This window comes from Buteo buteo, chromosome 8 (assembly GCF_964188355.1).
Source record: "Buteo buteo chromosome 8, bButBut1.hap1.1, whole genome shotgun sequence".
NCBI lineage: Eukaryota > Metazoa > Chordata > Aves > Accipitriformes > Accipitridae > Buteo > Buteo buteo.
In genome coordinates, this window is record NC_134178.1 from 37274698 (window position 1) to 37288018 (window position 13321).

General features: G+C 39.3%; 1 protein-coding gene across 5 annotated transcripts in view; it reads right to left on the bottom strand.

Moving 5' to 3' along the window:
* Window positions 1–13321, bottom strand: part of ALCAM (activated leukocyte cell adhesion molecule) — a 123615-nt gene that overhangs the window by 18003 nt on the left and 92291 nt on the right. For all 5 annotated transcript variants that reach the window (XM_075034150.1, XM_075034148.1, XM_075034149.1 and 2 more), the window contains exons 4-8: window positions 10233–10297; window positions 9724–9811; window positions 8683–8865; window positions 4098–4225; window positions 2210–2339 (exon numbers count right to left, since the gene is read on the bottom strand). In XM_075034150.1, coding sequence (XP_074890251.1) covers window positions 2210–2339; window positions 4098–4225; window positions 8683–8865; window positions 9724–9811; window positions 10233–10297 — 594 coding nt within the window. The remainder of the gene's footprint in view (window positions 1–2209; window positions 2340–4097; window positions 4226–8682; window positions 8866–9723; window positions 9812–10232; window positions 10298–13321) is intronic.

A 13321-nucleotide genomic window follows, 5' to 3' on the forward strand; every position in this document is an offset into this window, starting at 1 on the left:
CTACAAAAATATTTAAGGGGTATAACATGCTAATGTATTTTCATACCAGCAAGAAGCTTTCCCTACCTAGACACTGAAAGGAACCAGTGTAATTACAATGCTCAATAAAATCTGTTTGGGAAAAAGCACTACAGTTGAAAAGTAATAAATTACTATAAATAGTTTCACAGATTTAAACTAAAATTATTACATTGCCTGTTTTTTTGTTTTTGTTTGTTTGTTTGAAGTGAAAATAAAAAAATCTAAAGTACCAAGATCGGATGTGAGGAAACGAAAAGCCTTGACTGAGAATGAAGGCTTTTTCAGTATAACAGCATAAAGAGGAATATTCATCCATATGTGAAAAGATAAGCAATAAACCAAAAGAAGGAGAAAAAGTAGTATTTGATAGGCGTTAACAAGTATTATTTGAGGACAAAAAACATCATGGAGGCATAAAAAAATCTGAAGATCTAACACCAAAAATATGTAAGTGCATTAGAAGGAGAAAGCAGTAAAAATTACTGAGTTATGCTGGAAAATTAATATAAAGTAAGCAATTGAAAGATGAAGGAGGTTTTTATAAAGCATCTACAAGTTTCCTGACTTTTTCAGAGGAGTTCTCCTCACAAGAAAACACGCTGCAGAAAGGCTTTAGACCAGCATAAGGCAAGACACCAAAGTAGCTTAAAGACAGGGTATGGTCTGGGCATTCAGGAATTACAGAACTCCTCCAGGCCACTGCGCCTCACTTAAGCAAAGGCTTTATTGCAGATACAGGTTTTTAAGAAAAACAAAACAAAACAAAACGAACCCTAAGTGAAGCAAAGCAGTAGGGTACTAGATTGTACCTATGAGTTCTGAATAGCTGTGCTAGCTGCCAACACTGGAAAGACTTCTGTCAAGAAAATATGGGCTTTTCTCATGTAGTAAAGCTCTTCTGACATGCAGACAAAATAGCAGAGAAAGGAAAACTGGCTTGTTATAAATAACTTGGAGCTGAGGAAGCCATTCTTTAGAGTAACTATTTATCGAAGTAGAAGTAGACATGCAATCCACTTGGAGTAAAATAGAATGGTCAGTTTTACCACAGCAAACTACCTTTATATTGGGCAGCTAGTGGCAGTAGTACAGAGCTCTCTTCAGATCTTACATACCCTGACTCTTGGCAAAAAGAAGGGGCGGGTAGGAAAACAGCAGATGACCTTATTAAATGCAAAATATTCATTAAAAGGAATAGCATAATTATTCATGTACAGATATATTCTGCATGCATTGTACCTCTTCCAAGAAAAAAAAAAATCAAAACCAAGTATACAAACATGAAGTTTCTTTTTATGTAAAGTATAACTACTTTAAACTTCATTATCCATCATGCCCCTCTGAACCTGTAAACTATTAAAGGTATTTATGCTACTGGGAAGACTACAGACCATCGGTATTTTTAGGGGAAACCTAGTACCATTGGCCTGAGTCTCATTTCACAGCCTGTGATAGAATAGCAAAGTTTCAAAAGAGTTCCTGCTCTTGTTTTCTCACATAAAGTGATTAAAAGCAACCATTGAAAAACAACCATTGCTTCAATGGTTCAACCAGTTCAATGGCTGCTTTTAAAGTGGTGCTGATAAAGTGTGAGTAAATACTCTAGTATCCAGCTACAGAAACTTTATTGAGCTCTCTAGCTCTCATGATTCTGGGAAAAGTGAAAAAAGCAACTTGTCCTATGTGAACATAATGAATTGCTAAGTCTCATCTCTAGACTCCTCACACATTAACCTCATTGAGATAAGATGAAAAGATATCAGACTAATGTGAATTTGACTATGAAGAATGACCTTCAGTGATACCACTGTCAGCTAGCTTGTGTGTTTGAGTACATTCTAAGGCACAGCTGGAGCAGAATAATTTGCCATATGTATGTTCACATGAGTGAAACATAAAATACCAGAATTTTCACTGTATGTGACAGTGCAACAATATCATATACTATACAAAGGTTACATGAAGTGAATCTGTATCTAAGCCAATGAATTGAGAAAGTTAAGGTTTTCAAACAGAAATACATTAGAAAAAATAAAAATGACCTGACACTACTTCAAACCAACCACATCATTCAGTTCTCCTGTAGGTTAACTGGACTAATCTACCTAAGTAAAGCAGAGAGAGACCATCCCAGAAGGTCAAAGATAGGCTTGTATCCTAAATAGCAGTATGAAACGCAATGACTTACAGTGCACAGTGATGGTGGTCGAGTCCATCATGCTTTTGTCAGTCAGAGAGCACTTGTATTCTCCTGTTGCATTTCGTCTCACATCTGTCATTACGTAAGTGTCTGAACTTCTTATACCTTCTGTTTCTCCCTGTGGATGGAAAGCAAAACACTTATTGTGTATGGGCCTGCTAAGAAAATCAATTTTTGTTGCAGATTTTTTTGTTATAAGGATGGTAAAATACTCCAAAATATGTATAGACACAGCATCATTGAAGTATAGTTACCTAGTAATAATACTAATTTCCTGCATGACACTGTAGTTTTAAAAGACACCTACAATTAAGAGCTTACTCTTTTAATTGAATGACTAACTTATTTTAAGAGGACATTAAAATACAAAATTTGAAAGTTTAGTAGAAAGAAAAAGGGGAGAAAACAAAAGACTGAAACTGTCTATGAATAAGAGTGTTGCAGAAATCACAACAGCAAAACAAAATGTGTTTCTAAATCTGTATCTGAAATAATATATTCAGTTTAGGAGAAATCATGAAATAAAGCGTGCTGCATTACACGTTTTTAAACAGCACAAGCAAACCTTGCTCTAGCCACATCATGGTATGGAGCCTGTTAGGGCATACACTACCTTATATGCAGTTATCTACAGAAACTGGTGTTTTGAATTAGCCAGCAAGTGTTGCTTTGTGGCTGTCCAGTTCCCCAGTTTCCCCGATTACAACTGACTGACTTAGATCAACTTTGAAACAAGCACAGAATGAAACCCTTACTTGTATCTCTGAATCCAGAAAGAGATTTATGCTACCCACGAGTCTTGCAAAGGAATCACCAATTCCAGCTCTCCTTGAGAGGAAGGACTAGTATCAGGTAGCAGGGAGACTGAAGATAAGGCAAACTTGGGTCTTTAGCTCGCTCACTCTGATAGTGGAGCAAGGAGAGATACCATACACTTTTTCCCTGGCATATAGTGAGTTCCTAGGATGACTCACTGAATCTAAATGGCTATTCTGAGATAAGAGGACTTCAGCTCCTGGTTTCCCTTGCTACTCTTCAGCAATTCAAAGATGCCAGGAGTCCAAAATAGATGAGGATTATGTTCAAAGGGCAACATGCAGTTTTTGAAATACCTGAGAGAGGCCAAAAGCAGTGGCATGCTTTCAAGATCAGCTCTGCTCACTACTGCAGTAGGAACAAAAAAAAGGATATAAAATAGGAGAGAGAAGCAGGACATGGGAAGCAGGACTAGGAATCTTAGAATATAAAGCCACATCTGTCTGTGGATTTCACCAATACTAAGAAGATTAATGGTACCAAAGCCTTTATTTTTCTCAAACTGCATCTTATGCATTTGACAGATTCGTTCTACACTTTCTCCTGTGCTGTCACACTTGTTCTTTTTTATGTTGTTATGCCACCAAACAATTAATTAATTAACTAAAGAAAAGAAATTGCACAAAGATTCATCTGTGAAAGTCCAAAAAATAGCTGAATTAATTTCCTGTACTTTCACTGCTGGATCTTTGTCTGTTATGACAACAGATGAGATGGTTTTATTCAAGATGCTAAACTGCTTTAGTCAAAACTGCTTCTTATCTTCTTATCAAAATATCTGATGATGGGAAATGAAGCCTGGCAATTTTTAGTAGGTCCAAACCCCCCAAAACTTCGGGTGGGGTGGGGGGAAGGAGAGGTTTTTTCAAAATATTTGCCAACTCAGGTGAGGTGTTCTCAGAGTCTGATGTAATGGCTGATGTCTATCTTCAGTTTTAGTCGCATTGGATTCCTTCCTTCATTTGTTATAAAATCACGTATACACTGACATGTAGCAATGTCTGTAGGAAGGGATGATACAGAATATTTCACTACACAGTGACAGTGAGGCAGGACTTACTGGAATGTAAAACAGGAACTCCTGTGGAGGAGGGTTGCCATTTCCTGAGCACTTCAGAGTGATGTTATCGCCTTCTTTAATGGTACTACTTTGTGACAGCACTTGAATAGTCACCTTCTCTGTTGGATCTGTGAAAATAATGTACACATTTAACAGCTTCTGCAAAAAGACACACAGTAACACCATGCATATGATATTCATGGCCGAAGAGTACACGATTTTATCATCAAGCAGGTGAAGGTACTCGCTTGTGTAGATCTTTTTATAAAAGAACTGAAATTAATCTCACATTCTGTATTTTTGCCAATGAAATAAGTGCAAAGAAGGCAGATGATATAAAATTCATTTTTCTTCACAAAAACCCCTGTAACTGAAACAGCAATGATTACAACCATGTTATGTGCTTAAAAGAAAAAAACCCTGATCAATATGAACAGTTTCATGGTGTGATTTCATTATGAGAGATTAACTTGTTCTCTGTGAAGCTCACTGTTCGGAGGACTGCAGCAATCAGAAAAACAACTGAAGCTCTCAACGCCTTGCATTAGTACTAAATAATAGCCTTCTTGCATTAAAAAGAAAGAAATATGAACTAAGCGACTACGTTCAGCCTATTCTATATGCTGATCACTACAGGCTTTCAGAAAGATGAATTTGGTGAACATAATAGGACCCTTAACATAGTCAACAGAACTGTAAATGTAACATACTTCTGTCATGTTTAGTGAAGTTGAACTATAACTTATACTTTACTTTGGTAATTTTTTTTTAAGGCAAAGACAGAGTATACTTTAATAGATGCTATTCTTTCTAAGTAGAAGCCTAAATATAATTTTTCAAAAACAAAGTAAAATGAACAAAATTAAAGGAAATAACATGGGCAGATAACTCTCACTGTTTTAATTTCAATGAATAAATAAAATTCCACCAAAGATGCCAGTCTTGCATTAAGACACAGTACAGTGCACCTTATTAGACACTAAAAAAATCTACATGGCAGAGAAACCCTTGCCTGACAGTTGATTTTGTGTGTTTAGTGAAGCGTGCGCTCTGCAGCCCTTCCGACCCCTAAGGCATTCATCATTTCTGTCTTCTGCTACAGGATTTCTCAGTAACAGGAGCTTCATTCTGCTGTGGCCTCTCAATGACCAAAAACCCTAACACAGCTTCTCACTCCTCATAGGAGGGGTACCCGGCTTCAACAAGCCGCATCCTCCCTCCTTCAGATGCAACAGCCTCGGCTGCCTTTCACATCCAAACAGCTTCCAACTCAGTACCTTCGCAGTTGAAACACAGCTTTGCCTGCTTAGGAAGTCCAGCATCGCTGCTGGTGTGGAATACCACAGATGCGATGAAGTAGCTGGCCAGGAATCATGCATGCCTCTTGGCAGCTGCTGGGCCAAAAAAAACAGTTTCAGTGGCTGGCTGGTGAGTTAGCCTGCTGCAGAAACTTGTCTCTCCTTCTGTCAAGTTTATGTGAAGGTGACCAAATGTGAAAAAGTTATCATAAAGGATGTTTAGATATACCCTGGAATTGCTTAGGTTTTGTCCCAAGACTGAAAAGCTCCCCTGCTTTCACTAATAAACAGGAGCAGCCTGGTGAAGGTGTATCTTGTCTCTCAGTGGCACATATCCCTGGCTTGGCCCAACTACCTTGTGCTTCTGTAAACCTGAGATTCAGCTTTCTGCAAGAGCAAAATTCTGGGAGCCAGCACCAAAAGGCAGTTATTTAGTAAATGAATGCTGCTATCCCAGACATGCCATGGCCACAACTGCATAATTTCAAGGAAAACACCAATGCTGGAAGCAGCACGAGTATAAAGTGTCTTTGACTCTAATCTGTTATGTAAAGAAGTTTATGCATAAGACAGACGCTTAACAACAGGGCATGATTGGAAAGTCTGCCTCATGAACATTATCTTTTTACATTGATTAAGGCTGAGCAGAACCCAACTGGAGTCTAGATAATTTAGATATCTGAGATCCTGTCTAACTGTCCAGCTCCAAGAGTTCTCTTGTATTACTCATGTTACTTTTGGTAGCTTGCTTACTACAGCTGCAAACCAGAGCTGATAACTACTGCTAGCTGAGCTAAGTTATCCAATTCCAACTAGCACCCAACTCGGCAGGAGCTAATTCACTCTTCTTCTCATACTAGGTTACAGTGGCTGCCTGCTTCCAGGATGTCAACTAGCTATTAAACACTTGAGTACTAGAGACTGAACTAACCCAGAGCTAAAAAAAAACCCCAAACAAAAAAAAATAATCTTGCATAGGCATAGTTTTAAGCATGCGCTCCCCATTTCTTTATGATAAATGGGTAAGTTGCAAGGAAAGAACAGCAGGTTGTCTTTATGATTTTTTTCTACTTCCTTCAGAGATGCAAAACACGATAGTTTTGACAGTCAATCTGAAAAAAAGGCTGAAAGACTTCAATTTCGTAGAGTTGGAGTCTGCCATTATTCTTCATCTGCATTACATTTGACTCATTAAAAAAACACATTTATTGAGAAAGAAACTAATTAGGAACACCGAACTAAATTAAAAAACAAAAACAAATCAGACATTATCATCAACAAACATCAGTCATGAAATTCATCTGTTGAAGCTTTGGACATCTATTGATAAAGACTTTCACAAATTCATTCGGAGATGCATTTGAGCAGAGTAAGGAATTGAAGTTACAAAAAATGAAAATACTCAGAAAGGAAATTGGGTAACCCCACACTCTAAAGCCAGAGTTCATACTTGAGGCCTCTTCAGTACTGAAGGGTGTGCTGGCCTCCCACTGTTGGCTAATTAGCAGCACGATGATACTGCCCATCTCTGGAGAAGAACTGTCTTAAATTGTGTGTTACTAGACCAGGATTCTAAGAGCTAGTCTAGCAAACATTAAATCTTTAATACGGAGTGCACATGATATCTGGCGCAGTGACTATTCTGCAGTGCTGTGCAGCCTTTTCCCTTCACATCGGGTAGTCCTTAATTGCAAATGCACGTAGTACATGCATCACAGAAATCTGCAAGAGCCTCATCCTCAAGAGGTGAAGTAGCCTAATGCATGAAAGTGGTGGGGAAATGAGGACAGCAAAGCATTTCTTGGCAAGTATTAGCAACAAGTGCTTTCTGGTCATTACGTTTCTTCCCTGTGAACATCTGCCATACACAGGAGAAGTTTTTCATGGTCATGGGGCTCCACAGATGACAGAAAAAAACAACTGTGAAATTTGGTATCCAACTTTAAAGCAAAACCAAAAAATAAAAAAACCCTCTAGCTTTAAAGTGATGGGATAGGTGTCTGCAGGCTTGAAATCTCTATGTTATTTCCAAGGATAATGGTTGCTGTCCCAGAGGTTTTCTTCTCCATTAGTTCTGCCGGTTGTCATTCTGGAGAAACAGCTGGTGAAAAGAAGGCCTTAATTTACTCCAGCTTCTCCAGGTGAAACCAAGGAGCAGCTGCTCCAAGGTTTGATTTGATTTGACCAAGGTCAAAACTGATCCCCTACTCTGCAGGCTCAACAAACTTTACCTGGGAAGAAGTGACTAATCATCTAGGTAGAACATACCCTGCCACTTCAAGCCTGTGGCTTTCGTTTTCAAGGCAACAGAGCACACGTGCTAGCTCGAGAAATCCAGCACCTTACTAATTTTCTCTGTATTCAACTGGATCACAGAGCTGTTACACAATGTATACTAAGACCCTATTAGATGCTGAACTCCATTCTTAGACCCCATCATTCCCAAAACTGGGCCTTTTCTTTCATAAGCTGAAGCATGCAGAAAGGTAACACTTGACTGGACATATTACATATCTCCTGTTCCTCTACATTCTGCTACGACCTGCTTCCTTCTACAGTGCTTCAGAAGTGTCATTTTACAAGACTTTGAAATACCTCTTCCCCCCTCTCTAACTGCTACTACCCCCTCTAACCTTTCCTTCCAACAGCCTGTTCCTGTTTAGTCAAAGGAGAATTACGATTTCCACATTGGTCAGTAATACAGTAACGAAGTTGCTTTAGGAGTTAGGCCAGCTGGAAGTAATTATTTACACAAATTCTCTAGTGAAAAGTCTACCAATATTCAAATGATACATTTTAAATGTAAAAATCAGCATCTTAAAGCTGTAGAGAAGCTACAGCATTTTGTGCAAGGTAGTCTGCCAGCATTAGCTGTTTGGTGCTGACTCTGCAAAAATGAATAACATTTGAGCATACTAAAAAACTGTATTGTGTATTTATTGCATATTACAGTGGGCACAGAGTCACTAATCAACCACTCTAAGTTCTATTAAAGTTCTGAAAAGCCCATTTCACTGAAACTTTTTGTGGTTACCACTTTCCTCTTGTCAACACAATCTTGATATTCAGTATTCTACTGTTAGAAAGAAATCTCAGGTAAATCTGAAGATAAGTAAAAATTACACAGACAATGTACTCGGACCTTCTTGCTGCAAATCAGCTTTGAAGAAACCATCTCAACAGCCAAGCAGCAATGTCTCTGTAATTTTGTAAACTGTCTCTGATTTTGCACCCCCCCTGCCCCGAGGTAGTCTTCATATAGCAATAGATGCTTTTTAATAACTTACAGTGAACATCAAAGACAACTGGTTCAGACTGTATTGTTTTCTGGCCCGATGGTCCGTAATATGTCACAATGCAAGAAAACTTGGCATTTGCATCTTCCTTTGTTGGCATGTACTGAAGAGATGATGTCATGGTGAAGAGTCCAGTTGATTTGTCCACAATCTTTTGCAAATTTATGACCACAACTGAAATGGAAATACTGTTTCAGTGTCACACAGACAGAATTTGCAACCTTTTTCCTACATTTTGTTGCCTGCTCTGTATTTGCTATCAAGCTGCAAACATGCAAGCAACTTGACAAATTACCCAAGAGACTGTACAGTTTTCCTCTAGTATTGCCACTGACGTATACCAGGAATGTTTTCTCAACATCATACTCCTAACATACTGTACATTTTAAATCAAATCAAAACAAAAAAGTAATTGCAAGCTGGTGGGTTTTTTAATAAAAATCTCAGCTTAATTTGTAAGACAGAAGGCCTAAAAAATGCTGGCAAAACCAATTTTTAGGATCATATTTATAACTTAATTTTGTAAGCATTCTGTATTTTATGGAAGGTAAAACATTGTGGTCTGATCAGCCTGTCAAAATCAAAGTTGAAAGGGAGGGGGGAAAAAAAATTGTTCTTAAAAATCCTGGAAAATGAATACGTCTATAAGGTTGATGATCTACATGGTCCAAAACACAATACTGGACAGGTGTGAAATTGAGACAGTTAATACCTTATATAAGAAGTTGGAAATTAGATACAGGTTTCAACTAGCTACACAGGCTCAAGAATAGCTTTGCAAGAGCATTAACAAAGGCAACCCTCCTCCCCCTGATGTGGTTTTAAAGCTGGAACTGAAAGAGAGAAATTATATGGCATAGCTTCAGTGCTCTGAAAGGCCTACAAGTTTCCTTCTAGTTTCATCTTCCATATGAGTAGTTTTATTCAAAGGAACAATACATTAGGCTAAAGTAGAGCAAGTCTTCTCAACACAGTTCTTCATGCATACACCTGTCTGTGGATTCAGGGACATTGGCCATTACTGAAACATACCTTCTTCCACAGGCTGCAAAACTTTCCCGTTTTTGTACCACGTAACATTGCCTGCAGGATAACTCTCTCTTGCAACGCACTCCCCAAGCTGCAAAACAGATAGGAATTAGTCGCTGGTTTTCTCCACTATGTTTTAATACATTTCTACTTTCGCTTATGCTGCTTTGGGTAAAAATTTGCAGAAAGTTCAAATGCTTAACCCCAACCATTTTTCTTAAACAGGACAAATCCCATCAGTGAGGCTTAGGTACAATTTGGAAGAGGGTTCGGTGGTGGGTCTAAGGTCAGCATGGCCCCTGTTTGCAGAATCAGGCAGGGCTAATACAGTAGTGGCGAGGGAACTGCTCTGCGCTCAGCCTGGCTATAGACCACGATCTCTCACAGGCAGGTGTGCACGCGGGCACACGCACCATCTCCGAGCCTCAGTCCATCACCTCTCTCCGTTTTGACTGTAAAGGACTTTAGGCAGCCGTCAGGCACATAACTTTAAGGGAGAATGCTGCTCTTACCATTTGTAGCTTCTCTGTTTCTAAGAAGTCTGCTTGATGTAAGATTTCTGGTTGAGAGGGTTGTTCTAAAACATAAATAGGATAAAAGTACTAGTGAAGGGAGCACAAACAGCTGTTTGAAAAACAAAAAGTTACTAAAAGATACATGGACTTTGAGACCAGATAGAACAATCTGGCCTGGTATAGTCTTACCTACGCTTTGCCATTAAAAGAAGAAAAAGTGAGGTACTTCTACTTCAATATTAGCAAATGGACTGAAAAGGAAAAACTATCACCTTAAAATGTGTCATACCTCCATAATAAATTCCATGCATTCTGACAATATATATTTTAGCCAGGCAGACTAGTTCAGCACCTGGGAGGAGAGAACCTGATCTGCTCTACCTGATTTATATGATACACATGCTGGAGAAGGAACCAGTGATACAGAAACTATAGCAACAGAAAAGCAGCTTTACTGTGGATATTACTGTAGCTGAGCTGTCACATTATAAAGGAACAAATTCAACCTAATCATTCTTCTAATGTTTATTTTTCCTAACTGGGATTGTTATATTTAAGAAATTCAGATGACAGAGATAAGTGTAATTACTTTAACTGATTCTGAGTTAGTTATGACTCTCTTAAAAAAAATAAACTTTTTCTTCAGTGCCAGTATGTCTTCTTAGTTACTTTTATTATGGTAGATGGACCTCTTAGCTTGCCAAAGTGGAGGATCTATCAGTGTTTCCATCATAAAAGACTACTTTCTAGAGACTATATAACTTGTCTGTTAAAATAGTTTGGCCTGAAGCCCGGAATGCAAATTTTTATCTCAAAAGAGACAATTTTCCCCACAATTTTAAAAGAAGAGGGGAAGAGTGAGGGGAGGGGGGCGGGAAACAACAATGTTTATACAGTCAAAGAAAGCCTCTATACCCTAGCTATGCTGCTTAAAAAAGCATACATATTATACACTTCTATAGACTGAAACATCCTTAACCATGCCAGCTTACAGAACCTTTTTTCCAAATCAAGCTCCCTATGAAATAATGTATTTATGTCAGTATCCCCAGCCCAAAGTGAATTTCACACTGTCTTGCCGAAATCTCTACACATTGATGAAGTTACTAACGTGCAGGTGTACTGCTCCTGCTGCCGCAGAGGCAGCAAGCCTACACGTTCCTACAATAATTCATTTGCTCTGTGTGTGTGTGCACGCACGTGTATGCGTGTGTTTGTGTGCACACAAACACACAGATATTCTTTGCTTGGAAGACTAAGCCAGGATGGAACAAGAACAGCTCAAAAGGGAAATGAAAGGCGATAAAAGAAGCTGTTCGTTTGACATTTTCAAATAACTTTGCTTGTGGCAAAAAAACCCAAAACCCAAACAAAACAGTCAAAGCTATACACCAAAACCATCACAATTTCTTCAAAGGGCTAACAAAGATATTTAAAAAAAAAAGAAAAAAGTAAATGTTTATTTTTCTTTTGTTAGTTTTAAAGGAAAAAAGTTAACCTAATTTCTGTAGGAACCTGTCAAGGACAAAACATTTTCGTGTCAGTTCAAGCAAATTAGTTTTTACAAGACCATTAACAGGCCTTCTGGTTCAGATTTTCAGGTCCCATAAACAGGCAGAGCTGGCTGCCTGTCCAGTCACCAGCTAATCAAACCACAAACCACGATGCCGTCCCCCACCTCGGCTTTGCTCCCTTTCATCTCTCACCTCCCCCAGAACTGGTTAGAGAAGCCCTAATTTTTGGTGCTTTGGACCGCCCCCCCCCACCGCACCGCTTCTACCAAGGGAAGGGGAGGACGTCCTGCTCCGCGGCCCCTGTGCGGGTCTCCCTCTTCTGCGTGCTCTGCTGACCCAGCAGATGCTCCAGCCGAGAGGCAGAGCCAACCTGCTCTCTCAGAGCAGCCTCTGAAGGGAATCGCCCGCTCCCAAATCCCCCCGGCCGCAGCACGTGCACCAAGGTAATTCACTACAAAAGACTTATTTGGCATTCGCTAGCTCAGCGTCCGAAGCGAGAAGAAATTTTAAACTTGGCAGCAGCAAAGCCCGCTTTGGTGGGTTTGCAACTTCAGCACGCTGCTTATCTCTTGGCTTAAGAGCTTGCCAGAGTACTCTGCAACTCTACGTAGGTCCTCTAATAGGGGGGAAAAGAGCTCACTGCCTGCAAAAGCCAAGCATCGGTGTAATGGGAAAGCAGCTAACGTCCGCTGGGCTGCTTTGCTTTGGAAACTCCGGCCATTTAATTCCAGCAAAAAGATGCTGACAGGATCCATCTGGAAAGCTGGTAGAGCTTGTTTGAGTAGTCCAGGGATTGAGACTAGCAGGTGGTACCTGTGTAATGAGCCATTTCAGCTCGTTAGTTCTGAGTTAATCAGGTAGCACAGCTGAGGACGTGACAAGCTCCAGTGAAACCCAGAGTCAGTCATGACTTCTGGGATACAGCTGAGTTTCAGGTGCATAAAAATTCAGTTTATGAGGGTTTGCACTATTGCAGCTTAGCTCTGTATCTGTGGTTCAAGGAGTTAGAAACTCCACTGGTTAAATAAATGAAGCTTGCAGGCTATTCTTAACTCTTTCATAATTAGACCAAACAAGCAAGCAAGCAACAACAAAAAATGAAACCCCCCAAAACAGACTCAAGGAAGTTAAATGCAAAGAAATGTTAAGAGAACCCTAAAGTTGTGAACTCAAAATGAAAAACTGCGAAGGTAATTTTTTCTTGCAGTGCTAAGTCAGCCACATTACATATGTGGCATCCTCTATTCTTATCTTCCTTAGTAAACAGAAGCTTTCTCTATTAGTATTAATGCATACAATAAAACATACAAGCTGTGCTCCATGGCTGAGTTAGCATTGTGTTAATATTTAGTACAGTACACAGTAATTCAAGCAGTTAGCATTTCGTTTCACCATATACCACTGTCTCATCTACATATTTACTGCTGTGCAATAAGTAAACATGATAATTCTTTATCATTTCCTTTGAAGCGCTGTGTTTACTATGCATGCTCTGAGCACACTCCTCCCTGTTGTCATTAATTCGATTGTTCTTGCAGTCAAATTGAAAGTGAAACAAGGGAAAGAAATTAC